Genomic DNA, 17,605 nt, shown 5'->3' on the forward strand with positions numbered 1-17,605 from the left:
AAAGTATGATTATGGCGATGAATGGCTCCTGACACGTGTTGCCTAACTCCAATGGAGTTTAGTGTGTCTTTAAATGCTAATCCCAATACGTCTTTTCCGTTGTCTACATGTATATTAAAATCACCAACAATTAGTACTTTATCTACGGCCAATACTAACTCTGATAGAAAATCAGCAAATTCTTTGATGAAGTCTGTATTATGCCCTGGTGGCCTGTATTGTGAGGGCTGGACGGGAAAACAGAGAACCCAAGAGCAGATCAGTTCACACTATATTTATTAGGACAAAAAGCAAAGTAAAAGGAAACAATATTTAAATGGGGCAGCCGAGCTGCCAAGCCAGGGGAAATAGCCGAAGACGTGATCCAAGGGCAGGCAAAAGTCAAAAGTCAGCAACAGGCAGGCAGGCAGGCTCAGGACCAGCGAAATGACAGTCCAAGGTGCAGGGCAGACAGCAATCCGTTGTCAACAATCCAGGCACAGAGTCAATAGCAAAATGCAAAATCAAAACAGGAGATGGGAAAACTGAGCTGCTGCAGGGCTGGATCAAACTAGGAACAAACAGAATATGATCAAAAACTTGGTAAGGCAAAAATAGAATCTCAATTCAAAGGCTAGAGCACGACAGAAAAACAGACAAAACACTCTGGCAGAGAAGGCAGGTAAGGAAGGAAGCTAAATAGTGAGAGAAATTAAATGAGAGGAGAAACAGGTGAGAGGTGTGCAAGAGCCCTGATCATAATGCAGCGCAGCTGCCACAGAAATCAAGTGCGGGAAACTTAAATGGAGAGACAGGTGAGAGTGGTGTGCAGTGGTGCTGATTACGAATAGAGCACAGCTGTGGTGCAGTGGAAAAATACACAGAAACACAAATGAGAAAACAAAACAGAAAGAGCAATGATCAAACCCGAGTCCTGACATGTATACAGTAGCTAACACAAATGTTGAACGGGTTTTATCATGTACACTACATAGCGTTATATAAAGCACCAAAACTTCGAAGGAATTATATTTGAAACTAGACTTCTGAGTAATACTGAAGATATTATTATAAATTACAGCAACCCCTCCCCCTTTACCTTTCAGACGCGGCTCATGTTTATAACAATAATCTTGGGGGGTGGACTCATTTAAGGTAATGTAGTCGTCAGGTTTTAGCCAGGTTTCTGTCAAACAGAGCACATCTAGATTATTATCTGTAATAATATCATTAACAATAAGCGCTTTTGGGGAAAGGGATCTAATATTCAGCAATCCAAGCTTTATCAATTGTTCATCTGTATTATATATTTTGTTTATTTGTTGGACATCAATTAAATTTTTACTGTTGAATGGTTTTGATGTTTTTTTGTATTTACTAATTCGGGGAACAGACACAGTCTCTATATGATAATATCTAGGTGAAAGAGTCTCTATGTGCTCTATGACTCCGGTAACGTGAGACAGCTAGCAGACGGTCGGTTTAGCCAGTTTGTCTGCTTCCTGACCTGGGCCCTAGTGAGTCAAGGTTTAGCTCTAAGACTATGTGCCAAATTACTAGAGAGAAGAGCGGCACCACCCCAAGAGGGATGGATGCCATCCTTCTTCAACAGGTCAGGTCTGCCCCAAAAACTTTTCCAATTGTCTATGAACCCTATGTTATTTTGCAGACACCACTTAGACAACCAGCCATTGAGTGATGATAGTCTGCTAACTATCTCATCACTCCTTTTTACAGGGAGCGGTCCAGAACAAAAAACAGCCTCTGACATCGTACTAGTGAGTTCACACACCTCTTTAATGTTAATTTTGGTGATCTCCGACTGGCGAAATCGAACATCATTAGTGCAGACGTGAATAATAATCTTAGAGAATTTACGATTAGCTTTAGCCAGCACTTTTAAATTTGCTTTGATGTCAGGTGCTCTGGCTCCCGGTAAACAAGTGACTATGGTGGCTGGTGTCTCTATCTTCACGTTCCGTGTAATAGAATCGCCAATGACTAGGGCACTTTCAACAGGATACTCAGTGGGTGCTTCACTGAGAGGGGAGAACCTGTTTGATGTTCTAACCGGAACGGAAAAGTGGTTCTTTGGTCTGCTACTATGCTGCCTCACTGTTACCCAGTTTCCCTGCTGCGAGGGCCCTGCAGCCGGAACCGAAGAATGTACAGAGTTCATGAGTTACACAACATGTAACTCATGCACCAACCCCCTGAACCAATTCTGTTAAACTACAAGCACAATTCCTGCTTTACACTCTAAAACACACTTTTTTCAAAACACTACACACAATTCTCTGCATTTGGCACAATTTTCATGCAGAAAAACTGCAAATATGCACACTGACTCGTCACATGAGCAAACACCTGTCACACGGTTTTACAATTAGCAAACAGAGCTTTAGCATAAAATGGCAACAGGTGAGCTCTTCTGTTTTGGAGCAGCAATTTTATTTATTTTTTACTGTAACTGTATACAGTAAATTCTTCTGTTGTATTGTATGTAGAGCACTGTATGTGCAACTTTGTGGTGGTTGGGATGTACAATGTGTACATTGTTTTTGTGGGAAAAATAAAATATATTTGGTACCGTGTATTTGTGTGTTCTGCTGAGTATAAAAACAATATTCTAAAATATTTTACAACACACTTATGTATGTAGCTACTCTCTGTAGTAAGTATAACACTGAACCCAAAAAAAAAGACCTAAGTCATTATGATGAATGGAGAACAAGTGTTTTCCTTCATCATAGTGTTTTACATTGAGCACATCAGTGTTCAACTGGTTCTTATAAATGTCTATTCATATGATGGTTTGTGTGTGTCATTTGAAAACAAAATACCATTTTGAGAAGAAAGAACATTGTTTTGAATGTAAAGTTTCATTTTGCAGGAGAATTGAGGGGTTTTGTCCATTGTGTGTGTGTTTTTTGATTAGAGTGTGTGTGTAGAGTTCTGAGAGTATGAGGCATGCTTTCAGAAAATGTGTGTAAACAATCGAGAAAAACTGTAAGAAATGCCAACCCAGTGAAAGTTTTTTTTTTTTTTGAGAACCCAAAATGATTATTTTTCTGTGGCATTGCTGCTAAAACTTCCTTTTTTAAGCTTTGTTTCATAGAGCAGGGATGGGCCACTTTGGTCCTGGACGGACACTGTACTAGCTCCAACCCTAATCAAACACACCTGAACAAGCGAATCCATGGCTGAATCCAAAATCGTCCCCATACCCTCAAATTGGGCATTATTTGAGGCCATTTGTAGTGGTGCCCGAAACATTAGTGGACGTTATTGAGTGCACTCATTCAATCCCACATTGCACCCAATAACGAGTGTACAGCCTATGTACACTCAATGGCTGTCCGAATTCACTCACTCGTTTTCATTTTCTTCTTCAATTGAACTGTCCCAGACACCAACATAGTGTCGACCCAGATCCGACATGTACCAGACGTGTGGAATCCACATGTACCAGATGTGGCCCAGATCTGTGCCGACACTATGTTGCTGTCGGGGGTATTAGTGGACTAACGTAGGGAAAAGTGATTTAGGGTTTAGGGGGGCGATTTCGGATTCAGCCAATGTCTTAATGGTTACTAAAAACCTACAGGCAGGTGAGTTTTTGTCAGGGTTGGAGCAAAACTCTGCAAGGCAGTGAACCTCCAGGAAGTTGCCTATCGCTGTCATAGATTGTATATGACAGTCAGATAACACTAGATGTCTTTAACCACGTACAATTCTGGTTTCTCTAAGCAGCAGCTCCACTCTCGTTACGTTCTTCAGCTTCTTCTGGAAACGTGGAAGTTACTCAGAGGGTTGCCAAATATCAACCGAGTCTCTACATGCCATAGCAAAGAAATAACTGTTTGTGGTGAGAATGCCTGACACATCCTTTTAGCTTTTTTATTGTAGCGCTATTCAGTGCCCCATTCGAAAATAAAGTTATGAACTTTATTACAGGTGATTTACATGGACAATTAGAGGACTTGCTACTGATATTTTACAAGGTATTACATTTTCTCACACTCAGCTACGAGATTGTCTTTAAGTACAGTACTATATCTATATTGCTATGGATTTGTGGTCTATTTATTTTTCCAGAATGGAATGCCGTCAATGGAGAAACCCTACGTTTTCAATGGAGACTATGTGGACCGAGGCAAAGACTCCATGGAGATTCTGCTCATATTGTTTGCTTTCCTTCTTGTGTATCCTGGAGATGTTTATCTTAATCGAGGAAACCATGAAGACCACATCATTAATTTAAGGTAATGGAAATGTGCTGAACACAATATTTACACAATAATTATACATACTATATATTCTTAAAACTTTGCTCACCAGAAGTATTTTTTTGCAGGACCTCAATTTAGTAAATATAAAGTTACCAACACTAAACTTAGGTACCAAGCAAACTTAGGTCCGAGCATCAAGCATAATTTTTTTTCTAACTCCTTCCCTCCCGATTCATAAATTATTTTCATACTCTCTTAAAGCGTTATCAAAACAATTCTGAATCATTAAATCAGTTAGCTCTATGATCCAATTAAAAAGACTAGTGTCAGTGGTTGTCAACCACTAGAGGGCCTCAGCATACTGATTTATTTTTATTACAACAGATGTACATATTGGAGTCAAAATGTTTGAGAACCAATAGTCTAAATGAGGCAGTGTACTAAACATTTGTGAGGATCGGTCACAAGGTGGCGCTATAATGTGATAATTTACATGTTACATTTACCCTTTTTCTGCAAGAAAAAAAAAATCTTCTGCCACTTTGAATTTTATTTTATTTTTTGGTGAAAACATTTCATTTTCTATTCAAAGGTATGGCTTCACCAAAGAAGTGCTGGGAAAATACAAGGTAGGTCTTAATATCATTATTCTGATAAGAGTGTATTATTCCAACATTAATTGTATCTAATTTAAAGTTCCTAAGAGTTTGTTTACCATATGGAGTTAGCTGTTTATCTCCATTATGAAACAGTAAGGGATATCCCAACACTTTCTTTCCAAGAACGGCACCTAGTAACTGCTAGTGGCCTGCGTAGACTTACAGTTTAAAAGGGGAAACTCTGGTCAGTTCTCCTGCAGTTATTTTCACAGTGAATGTTGGCCAGTCCTTGTTAAGAGGATTACAACGTAAAGTCTCCAAGACCTTAAACATTCTTGCACTCTGTCACTGGTAACTAGCTGCTAAATGAACAAACTGTTCACTCCATACACGACGCCTTCATTTTTTAACATTGGAAAGATGTTTTACATTTATTGGAAATGAGACGCAGCTACACCTGGAACATTTACATTTATATATACTATTTAAAAGGGCTAGTGGCTGTTAACTAAACAAATGTTTGACTGCATAGGTGACACCTTAGTATGGAACTGAATATATGTAATGAGTCATTTTTAACATTGGAAAATACTTATTTACACTAATATTTTAAAGGACTAGTGGCTGTTAACTGTTACTGCATATGTGACACCTTAGTAGGGAATTGAATATATAGTCAAACCAAACTGAATTCAGACACCTTCAACATTTTCTCACATTATCACAGTTTATTCGCTATAGTTTAGAAAATGGTAATAAAATATGACAAGAACTCAGACACAGGGTTAAACAAATTCATCTTGATAATGTAGATAACTTTGATAGAAAGGTGTGTAATGGATTACAATCAACCAATCAGCTGTCAGCTTTACATTTAAGTACACAATTAGATACCAATTTAGGTCAACCAATTACCAGCAATGCTTAATTTAATTCAGTCTGTGGTGTAAAAGTTCACAATTAGCAATTGAAGAAAAAACATGGTCAGGTCAAAGTGTCTGAATAATTTTGGTCTCTAATTTTTATCAATTTTACTGGTAGTCCACTGTATGAAGAATGTGTGGGTAAATCTGTCACAGTTTACTTTATTTTGCTATCCTCATAAATGAACTATAGTGTCCAGCACCCACTAGTAAAAAAAATTATATCTGGTGTCTGAATCATGTTTGGTTTGACTGTACGTCATGAGTCCTTTTTTAACATTGGAAACATACAAGTATTTTAAAGGATTGGCTGTTAACTAGTTGGTAAATGAACAAACATTATATGACACCTTAGTAGGGAATTGAATATACATAATGAGTAATTTTTTAACATTGGAAATATATTTTTTACTTATACTAGTATTTTAAAAGGACTAGTGGCTGTTAATTAGTTGACTACAAATGTGACACCATAGTAGGGAACTGAATATATGTAATGAGTAATTTTTTAACCTTGGAAATATAATATTTATACTAGTACTTTAAAGAACATTGCAGGTTAAGCAGATGGGCAATATAATGATCTTTTGTAATCAAGTGTTTGGCAGATTTAGGGTCAATGGCAAAACACATTTGGCAAAACATCCAATGATGATGCTAACTGAAGGACTGAGGACTAGTGTTATTCTAGCATAATTGATAGTATCATAGTATTGTTAATATTTTTCAAATTTCATAAAAATATTATTTAAAGTTTTGGTAATTTTGTTAAGTGTTTTTGACATTTTTATTTATATGTAATATGTCTACATATATATTTTTTTAATTGTAGTTTTATAGTTTTTTTTAGTACTTAAACTTTAAACAAAAATTGAAAAAGTGTTGCCTTGGCATAGCTGAAATGAAATGAGTTTAAGTTTTATTTCAGTTAATGTTTTTTTTTTTTTTTTTTCGTTTTAGTTAACGACAATAACTCTGCTGAGAACTAACTTATTAAAGGGTTAGTTCACCCAAAAATTTAAATTAGCCCATGATTTGCGTACCGCTGACCGCTGGAAGCTAGTTATTTTAGTCTATAAAGTTTTAAATATGGATATTTTTCTTACACAAACGTGCCACTTCGCTTCAGAAGGCCTTTATTAACCCCCCGGAGCCGTGTGGAGCAGTTATATGATGGATAGATGCACTTTTATGGACTTCCAAAACGACCCATCAAGTCAATGCCATTATAAAGCTTTGAAGAGCCAGGACTTTTTTTTAACTCTGATTGTATTCGTCTGAAAGAAGAATGTCATGTACACCTAGGATGACTTGAGGATGAGTAGTCATGGGCTAATTTTCATTTTTGGGTGAACTATCCCTTTAACATCGTCAGTAATGTGTTACTCTGTTCCTGCTCTGACCTTCACATTATAGTGAAATTAATCTGAGGAGCTTCTTTCATCTGTTCAATTCCTTTAAGCTGCATGGGAAGCGCATCCTCAAGTTGCTCCAGAAGATCTTCAGCTGGTTGCCCTTAGTGACTGTAATCGACCAGCGGGTGCTGATAGTCCATGGAGGAATCTCAGATACCACTGATCTCGCTCTGATAGCTCGGGTGGACAGACACAGAGTGAGTCGAACAAACAGTTTGTTAAACGATGTTGTTAAAGCCTGAACATCTCCTCTTTTAACTGATGAATGTAATTATTGTCTTTCTATAGTATGTGTCTGCTCTGAAGCCCCCGAAGAAGAAGACTCCATCCCGCAGTAGTTTATATGCAAATTCAGAATGTTATGATGAGATGATCATCTGTAAGAATAGAAGGGGCTCGATGACCTTTCCCAAACCGTTCGGTGCTCGGGACAGTTTCCAGAGACGCTCCCTTCAAGACTTCTCAAGGACTGTGTCTCGGACGGTTGACGAGGAGTTCGAGGTCCGCCGTAGACAAGCGGAGTTTAGCATGTCCGGCTTCAGCAAGTCTCACCGCATTCTGTGCACTGCCCTGTCCTACGAGTCTGAACCAGACTCATCAGAGATCAACGACAACAGCAATGATGAATGGAAACAGGTGGGCTTCATTGATGTTATGTGCTTTGGTACATGTTTGTGGTTTGTTTAGTAGCCTACTAAATGCTAAAGTACTACTAGTACTAAACTTAGTACTAAAACAGTTAGGTAACACTTTATTTTAAGGTGACATAGTTATGTTACTACATGTGCAGTAATTACTATAGTAATAACAGCAAATTCTGCATAAGTAACTAACCGTGAGTTCATTATTACTCAGTACTTATTTGAGTAAGTACAATGTAACTATGTCACCTTAAAATAGTGTTTATCAACTTAAAAGTGTAACCCAGTTATATTCTCAACCATTTTGAACAATTTCCAATACATGTGTTATACGTGATACATTTGCTTATAATCTGGAACATTACTCTAAAACAAAGATGATAGTTATCCCTGTCATGATAGCCCACAGTTAAATAGTTTTACAATCTCTTCGGTGTCATCAGATTTGGGACCTGCTGTGGAGTGACCCCATGTCTCAGGACGGTTGCGTTCCCAATGAGGTCCGTGGCGGAGGTTGTTACTGGGGTCCTGATGTCACAGAGGACTTTCTGAACAGACACAATCTCCAGCTCATCATCCGCTCACACGAGTGCAAGCAGGATGGATACGAGTTTTGCCACAATCGTAAGGTCAGCAATGCAGTGATCTGAGGACTGAATTTAGATTAACATGCTCTAGGTGTTACACCGTCTTATTTACATTTACAGTCATGTACTTATGATGGCTCGTGTTAATTTAGAGTGTTTTTTAGGACACTGTGTCCTGTGAGTAATATAATGATTCTCTAGCTGAGCTCAGAGGAAAATTATTCTTCAGAGGTTTTGCCCTTTCATAGTTCAAGAAATGCAAGTTCTCAGTTACTGTATATTTCATAAGCATTGTCTCAAATGCTTCTCTTTAAAGTCTAAATTGTTCCCCATTTAATTTCATTGAAACAAATGAGATGACTAGATCTAATTTGTAATTTTTAGAGAATATAACATAAAAAAAAAAAAAGATCATAATTAATTAATTGTCCACTTATGTTTCAGTTGTTCAGATACACATTCATCCGTTTTTAAGTGTAGCTTATGTCCAAATATATTAGGGGTCAGTGTATGTTTGAAAGTGTGTCAGAAATGTTTAGTGTTCAGTGTATCAGAAATGTTCTTGACCGTTTTTAAAGGGTTAGTTCACCCAAAAATTAAAATTAGCCCATGCCTCAAGTCTTCCTAGGTGTATATGACATTCTTCTTTCAGACGAATAAAATCGGAGCTATATTAAAAAAGTCCTGGCTCTTCCAAGCTTTATAATGGCAGTGACTTGTTGTTTTGTTTTTGATAAAAAAAAACGATAGTCCATAAAAGTGCATCTATCCATCATATTCCACAGCTGCTCCACACAGCTCCAGTGGGTTAATAAAGGCCTTCTGAAGCGAAGTGATGTGTTTTGTGTAAGAAAAATATCCATATTTAAACTTTATAGACTAAAATAACTAACTTCCGGCGGTCAGAGGTACACATCAATTTATGGTGAAAGAATAACCTTTGACCCTTGAACCCTTGACGAATGCGTATTGATGAATGCAGAAGCGCCAGAGGATAGAGCAAAACAAAACACTGGTCATGAATTAGAAGTCTAAAATGAGAATTTTTAAAGAGAAATGGCGGAGGATTTCAATATAAGAGAAGCAGGGCTTGAGTTTGTTGCCCAGCCCTATATGCGAGAGGCGTCAAAGCTTGCAATGTCGACTTGCGTACAAACGCATCACTTCGCTTCAGAAGACCTTTATTAACCCCCGAAGCCTTGTGGAGCAGTTATATGATGGATAGATGCACTTTTATGGACTTCAAAAATGATAGTCACTGCCATTATAAAGCTTGGAAGAGCCAGGACTTTTTTAATATAACTCCGATTTTATTCGTCTGAAAGTCATACACCTAGGATGACTTGAGGGTGAGTAAATCATGGGCTAATCTTAATTTTTGGGTGAACTAGGCCTAACCCTTCAAGGTTGATGTGTTTTGATTTTCAGGTCCTGACCCTTTTTTCAGCCTCTAACTACTATGAGATTGGCAGTAACAGAGGAGCCTTTGTCAGATTGGGTCCAGATCTTGTGCCTTACTTTGTTCAGTATCAGGCCACCAATACGACCCGAGGACTGAGCTTTCCACAAAGGTAGGCTAATCGACACACATGCCATCAGCCATTTGACTAAGACTATATATATATTTTACTCACAATTTCTATCCACTAAAATAATTTAGAGCTTAACTAGAAAAAAATATATTTGTTGTCCATGGAGTTATACGATTTGGTTAATTTACATGACTTTTCCAGGTCTATAAATCACACTTTTAAAATTAGACTACTTTATATATCCAAGTTTTGTCAAGATCATGGGAACCCTAATTCTTCAAAGAAAATGAAAAGAGAAATATCTTGATTTGTAGTTGTTGAATGCTTGTTTGGTCTTATTTCGAGTCATTTTAAGTCATCTTTTATGCTGAGTCCTAAATTACGCCCCAAGTGGTCCCCTGGTGGGGAGCCACTGAACTAAGGGAATTATTTTAATTCACAATTTCAAATGTGTTGTTTGGTATGACTGTTTTGTTGGAAAAGCTACAGCAGATGTTGTGTTGCAGTCATTTTGAATACATTTGTTACAGTGTTACAGGTTCATTGTCAAGTTTCCAGCTCATTTCTTGATGTTCTTTCAGTGTAAAACGCACAGAGCACACTGCACTCAAAGTCCTACGAGAGCAACTGTTTGTGCACAAGTCAGATCTTCTCAGGGCCTTTCAAGAGCTTGATAAGGAGAACACAGGTACAGACAACTATCTGGCATAAAATGCATATTTTTATACAGTATTGCAGTATTCTGCTACCTAGTGATGTGGTGATATCACTTCCACTTCTTTATCGAATATTATGGAGTTAACTATTTAATATTTGGGGGGGAAAAAATGCATTTTCTAGTTAATAGCTAGCTTGTTCAAATGCCAAAATGATGTCAATGCCATCACAGGACTGATCTGTTTGTCCGACTGGGCCAGTGCAATCGAGCGAGTTCTTCACCTGGATCTTCCCTGGAGAGTTCTCCATCCTCAGCTAGTGTCCAGCACTACTGATGGGATGCTGGACTACCAGGGCTGGTTCCGGGATCTCGCCCTAAAAAAGCCCAGCTCTGAGGTAAAGCAGATCACTCGATTTGATCTCTCTGTCTGCTGTGTTAGTATTACGAAATACTGTCGATCCTTTGCAGAAACCACTCTCTTCTGTTCTCACTCTACAGCACATTGAGCAGAGTATGCTGGAGACACTCTATAAACATCGCTCCACCCTGGAGACCATTTTCAGAATAGTGGACACAGATAATTCAGGTATGAAAAGATAAATGCAGGTAATAATGCTGCCCTACAAAGGCAAAAGGCAGTAACTTCATTTTTGGTCGAAAATTAGTTATTGATATTTTTGGGATATTCAAGACCTTCTTTATCATGTGGATAAGTATCTTGAGTCAATTCCGTTGTTTTATCGAGAAAAGAATGGGTTGTCTTAACAGTAACTTCCAAAAGCCCAGAAGAAACCAAGGCAGAACACTCAAATTGAGTTTGAATACTCTGCTATTGTTTAACCATTGTTTAGAAGTTACTGTGTCAGCCTGGAGTTAAGGTATTCTGTCTTTGTTTTACTGTCCATTAAAGTTTGCTGCATTTATATTACAGTGTAGACTGTGTCACACACACACGATACCTGAATAAAATAGTTGAGTGATTGTTTTTACTAATAGCGTTTAATGATGGTTGAGATGGCTTTAAAAGTTCAAGGTAAGAAATGATGTAACAAAAGATGCATTAGACTAACATATTAGATACTTTGCAGTCTACTTCATTTAGCTAGCAGCCTGTAGCATAAATAGGCTAGTCAGCTATCCAATTAATGAACAGGCTACCAAACTGCTCCATATAAAAAAGCAATTGTAAATCATCCAAAATAAATGCCATGGTCACTAGATTTTATACAGGTGTTACTATAATGATTTTGTAAATGGTGAACAGCAACCAAATATTGATAATGTGGAAGTTACTGGCATTTTCCTTGGTGTGACTTCTCACTTTTTGCAGACAATACAAAGGCAGAGTACAGTAACTTCAAAATAGGGGTCAAAAGTTAAGTTTGGGCTCAAGATTTTTTTATGCAGATCATTTTCATTACTAAAACATCTACTTGACAGATTTCCAGTGTCCTACCTATAGTTAATTTGGCTGGACAACTAAAAATCTTTAAAGTCATTTTTCTCAGTTCCACACTCTGTAGGGCAGAATAATACTAATAAACCCATATTAATAATAATATACTCATTAAATTACCTTGTAATGTTTAATCAAAATTATAACTGGATCTTCTGGTGAAAACATCAAACTGACGTAAAGTGGATATAAAAAAGTCTACAAACCCTTGTTAAAACAGCAGTTTTTTTGTGATGTAAAAAGTGAAACAAAGATAAATCATATCAGAACTTTTGCAAGTTTAATGTAAAAAATGATAACCTATGCAATGCCACTGAAAACCATAGTGACATATTTCCAAGAAAAAAAAAAGGTAAATATAAAACACTTGGAATAACTAACTGCATAAATATGCAAAACCTTTTATAATTGGGTATGTGGATATGTTCAGAATTAACTAATCATCAAGTAGTATGCTGGACTTCTCCAATCATTTAGTCAGCTAAAACCCCCATAATCGACTAAAAGCTCACATTCTTTTTTCAACGTCCACATTTTAGAATCCAAGCAGCAACCAATGGACAGAAACAAGTCCCCAGACTCCCCACCCTACATTTTTCCCCAATAATCTGTTAAACTCTGTTAAAGTAAAGTGTTACTCAAATGAATAGTGTATTTGAAATATATGTTCAAGAGGATGTATACTCACATAAGGCTCCAGTCAAAAGCAGAGAAAGGGTTTTTAGTGTATGGGTTGTCCAGTAACGCTGAATCCACTCCAGTAGATGTCAATATAAAGTCCAAGATCAGTCAGCGCAAAAACAAAAAAACATTACTGAGTGCTAAATTTCTCTCTGTTACCATGCTAAGGAGGTCTTTGAAGTGATCATGGTCTAATAATCAAAGATGCATGTAACGGAAGTTGATATTGTCTTTTCTTTTGTACCGTGACGGGTGAATTCAGGCTGATTGGGACACTTTTTGCCATTGAGATGACTTGGAAAAAATGTCCCAATCAACCTGAATTCACCCCTATATATTTGAGTGAAACTGCTTCTCGAACAAGAAAAAATGTAGGGCGGGATTTTCTTTTGTCCATTGGAAATTGATTGGATTGCTGGATCGTTGTAGTTTGCTATTGGTGTGATCTCATGTGAGTGACAGGTTGTCCCACCCTCGCTCTAGTAAACACGTCATCAGAGAAGAGAAATTATTGCAAGGGGGAGTTCATTTGATTAAAGTGTGTACATGAATTTAAAAAAAAATGGGTAACACTTTATTTTGATGGTCCACCAACAGATATTCTAAGTAACTTTGCAAGTACATTTTAACTTCAACCCTAACACCAGTCTACTAATACTCTAGTGTGAGTTAGTTGACATGTAGATGCAAAGTTACTTATAGTTAGTAGAATGTTTAAAGTGGACCATCAAAATAAAGTGTAACCATATAAGGATGTGTACGGATAAATCATTTATAATAAACAATGCAAAAATTTTTTTTGGTCTATTTTGATTGATATTAAAAATGTAGTTGGATGACTTTCCATAGCACCTTCCTATGGCCTGTGTTTCTGTTTCTCTCAGGTCTCATCTCTTTTGAGGATTTCCGCCAGACGTTGAAACTGCTCAGTGCCTATCTGAAAATGGAGATCTCTGAAGAGGTCATTAATGAGCTGGTTATCAGCACGGACACAAATAATGATGGTAGCATTGACATTGATGAATTCATGGAGGCTTTTCGGCTGGTGGACAAAAGCAGACTCGAGAGAGGAAAAAGTCTATTAAAGTTCAAGCCGGAATATCAGAGCCTTCCTCGGGAGGAAGAAATCTCACAAATTGCAGACTCTACAGGCCCGCAGATTTCACAATGTCCACCTTCACAGACTGCAGATTCACTTGGTTCACACGCTGAAGATTGTTCATCTTCACAGACTGAAGATCTCAGTGATATGTCTGTTCTTGTTCCACCCCAATAACTGTTGTAAACTGTAGTCTTCCTCTTGGTATTTCACCCTCCAGATTAACCTTTATGTGCTTTTTTAGACTTAGAATCTTTCTTTCTAAATCAAATATACATCTGTGTTAGCTTCAGGTTTACAATACACCTGGAAGTTCTGTGATCAATCGTGAATGTTCTCCATGATTCTTCAATGTACTACATTGTATTACAAGCTGCTGATCTCTCAATGATTCCTACATTTGTTCTTATCTCCCTGAAAACTTGATCTGTCAAGATCATGAGGCTTTTCGAATTTGCCTTCATTGCCTCTGACAAATTTGTTTGCATATTCTGTATCAAAATGAGCCATCGGTATCTTGAATAATACACCATGACACAACTGTAAAACATAGACTATATGTTGTTCACAATGTATTTGATGTTTGCGTAAATGTGCTAAGCATCCAAGTAAAAGGGTAGATAGAGTTTTGCCTGCAACTTATGTGTTTCAAGAGCTATTTTTTAAATAAGAGGCATGTTGACATTAAGCTGTGCTATTGCTGTAAGCACATAAAAGACATTGTCCTAGAAAACATACCAGCCAAAAAATGACTGATGTTTTCCTATCAACCTACACACTGACTGAGGGAGATGGTTTAGAAGGTTAGAGGGTGCCTGCTTGGAAGTAGTAGTGCTGCAGGGAAGACATATTTTTTATAGGCCAAAACACAGAAACGAGTTAGCATTTTAGAACTTCCGATTCTGTTTTTTGAAGGAGTTTATGGTTCAATGCCTGAAATAAGGACTGTGGTTAACACAAGCTCAATATATTTTCGTGCTTTATTCTACGACATAAAATATATCAGCAATACCCTTTTGTAATTTTTTAAAAAATCTTTTGCTTGTCTTGGGACAAAGTGGTTGCTAACAAGTGGGCTACGTTCCACTTACCTCAAATAAGGGATGTCGTAGCTGGCAATGACGGCACACCCAAGTTTACTGGCATTCAGGCAAACATTTATTTTGCTTGCTCTTTCGGAATACACAAATAAAAAGGTGGTAATGCCGAAGTATCATATGCACAAATAGAGGTTGGATAGGATCGGTGGACCACTGAGTTTGAGACACAGACCAACAGAAGTCCAAATAAACAATATTTTACTTCTGTTTCACTACAGTTGATGTGCTGAGAGCAGCCATATTGGATTCTGAAGTCAGGGTTGCACCGAGTTCCAGTATCATTAAGCGGGGCAGACAAATATCTATTGTTGTGTTACCTTCAATGGGCTGGCAGCTGAGCGCTGAATAACAGGTAAATGCAGTGTACTTTTTATTGAGGCCGATTGGTTATGAGTTTGATGCGATTAGAACACTAAACTTTCTTTGTTATTTGGTATCTTTAATATCTGTTTAGAGTATCTTCTCTGCATCTATCATGTTTGGAGTTTGGTTTGGGGATTGAGTGCTGAGATTGGGCAACTGTGCTGCAATTGTACTACTTTCGCTAACATATGTTTTGTTTGTTTTCTTTTATTGCGGGGTGTTAAGGTGTATTAACGTGTATGTTTTTTTTTTTTCTCTGTTAAAGGGGCAGACCAGCCACTGTTTCGTACTTTTTTATTTCATTCGATATCGATGTTTAATTGGATCATATTAAATATTGTTTGTCATTTGCTTTTTGTTTGTGTGGTATAGAGGGTGTGCACGTGATGTCACCGTCGGCCGGAGTGACTGGGGTTACGCCCATTGAGTGGCAAAAAGACCCGGTGGCAGTATTGGTTTACAGCGTGAATGCTGTGAAAAGCACACAAAACACATCTAAAATGGGAAAAAGCTTTAAGATTGACTGTACAAATAGATTTGACAAGAAATTGGATAGTTTTATAGACTTCCGAAGTTAAAGAAAAGCTAATGGATCACTGCAATTCACAGAAACAACTGGACTCAAGGCAGCAAAACTGGGATTAGCAGTTATCATTTTGTGTCAATATGCTGAATTTTGCGGTAAAATTATACCCTATATATTGTATTGACAACTCATCAATTAAATATTTACCATCTTATATTCTGCATAATTGGATGTTTTTAACACTGACAAAAAACTATACAAGTTTTAGGTTTTATATATATATATATATATATATATATATATACACACTATACACACCTGTTCAATTTCTCATTAATGCAATTATCTAATCAACCACTAACATGGCAGTTGCTTCAATGCATTTAGGGGTGTGGTCCTGGTCAAGACAATCTCCTGAACTCCAAACTGAATGTCAGAATGGGAAAGAAAGGTGATTTAAGCAATTTTGAGCGTGGCATGATTGTTGGTGCCAGACGGGCCGGTCTGAGTATTTCACAATCTGCTTAGTTACTGGGATTTTCACGCACAACCATTTCTAGGGTTTACAAAGAATGGTGTGAAAAGGGAAAAACATCCAGTATGCGGCAGTCCTGTGGGCGAAAATGCCTTGTTGATGCTAGAGGTCAGAGGAGAATGGGCCGACTGATTCAAGCTGATAGAAGAGCAACTTTGACTGAAATAACCACTCGTTACAACCGAGGTATGCAGCAAAGCATTTGTGAAGCCACAACACGCACAACCTTGAGGCGGATGGGCTACAACAGCAGAAGACCCCACCGGGTACCACTGATCTCCACTACAAATAGGAAAAAGAGGCTACAATTTACGCAAGCTCACCAAAATTGGACAGTTGAAGACTGGAAAAATGTTGCCTGGTCTGATGAGTCTCGATTTCTGTTGAGTCAGAATTTGGTGTAAACAGAATGAGAACATGGATCCATCATGCCTTGTTACCACTGTGCAGGCTGATGGTGGTGGTGTAATGGTGTGGGGGATGTTTTCTTGGCACACTTTAGGCCCCTTAGTGCCAATTGGGCATCGTTTAAATGCCACGGCCTACCTGAGCATTGTTTCTGACCATGTCCATCCCTTTATGACCACCATGTACCCATCCTCTGATGGCTACTTCCAGCAGGATAATGCACCATGTCACAAAGCTCGAATCATTTCAAATTGGTTTCTTGAACATGACAATGAGTTCACTGTACTAAAATGGCCCCCACAGTCATCAGATCTCAACCCAATAGAGCATCTTTGGGATGTGGTGGAACGGGAGCTTTGTGCCCTGGATGTGCATCCCACAAATCTCCATCAACTGCAAGATGCAATCCTATCAATATGGGCCAACATTTCTAAAGAATGCTTTCAGCACCTTGTTGAATCAATGCCACGTAGAATTAAGGCAGTTCTAAAGGCGAAAGGGGGTCAAACACAGTATTAGTATGGTGTTCCTAATAATTCTTTAGGTGAGTGTGTGTATATATATATATATATATATATATATATATATATATATATATATATATAACATTGATATAAGTGATCACCCGGATTTAGACCTACCTTGTATTTATATAAAGCGTTCACATGCAAATTTGCTTCATATATTTCCCCGCCATCGAAATCAGGGACATATAAATGACAGGAAACACGATTCCTGGCTGCATGTCAATATCCATGGATCACAGGATCTGGTAAGTTGCAAGGAACATTTTATCAAGTCCAACCTTTAGCTTAAACTGATAATCGTTCAGTTTATGCACGTTTTCACCGTTTCCCCTGTTAAATCCAGT

At 37.8% G+C, this 17,605-nt stretch overlaps 1 protein-coding gene across 5 annotated transcripts in view; it reads left to right on the forward strand.

The window, feature by feature from the left end:
* The window catches only part of ppef2a (protein phosphatase with EF-hand domain 2a), a 32,536-nt gene extending 16,530 nt beyond the window's left edge, over window positions 1-16,006 (forward strand). For 4 of the 5 annotated variants that reach the window (XM_079816297.1, XM_079816294.1, XM_079816296.1 and 1 more), the window contains exons 6-17: window positions 3,733-3,847; window positions 3,937-3,983; window positions 4,078-4,244; window positions 4,804-4,840; window positions 7,196-7,345; window positions 7,437-7,784; window positions 8,233-8,418; window positions 9,805-9,947; window positions 10,490-10,596; window positions 10,798-10,961; window positions 11,065-11,152; window positions 13,588-16,004. In XM_079816297.1, the coding sequence (XP_079672423.1) occupies window positions 3,733-3,847; window positions 3,937-3,983; window positions 4,078-4,244; window positions 4,804-4,840; window positions 7,196-7,345; window positions 7,437-7,784; window positions 8,233-8,418; window positions 9,805-9,947; window positions 10,490-10,596; window positions 10,798-10,961; window positions 11,065-11,152; window positions 13,588-13,979 (1,944 nt within the window). In that variant the 3' untranslated portion in view covers window positions 13,980-16,004. Of the gene's footprint in view, window positions 1-3,732; window positions 3,848-3,936; window positions 3,984-4,077; window positions 4,245-4,803; window positions 4,841-7,195; window positions 7,346-7,436; window positions 7,785-8,232; window positions 8,419-9,804; window positions 9,948-10,489; window positions 10,597-10,797; window positions 10,962-11,064; window positions 11,153-13,587 lie in introns of all 5 variants that reach the window. The other variant, XM_079816295.1, reaches the window with a different exon arrangement.
* Window positions 16,007-17,605: the final 1,599 nt, after the last annotated feature.

Source organism: Gobio gobio (genome assembly GCF_949357685.1).
Source record: "Gobio gobio genome assembly, chromosome: 4".
Taxonomy (NCBI): domain Eukaryota; kingdom Metazoa; phylum Chordata; class Actinopteri; order Cypriniformes; family Gobionidae; genus Gobio; species Gobio gobio.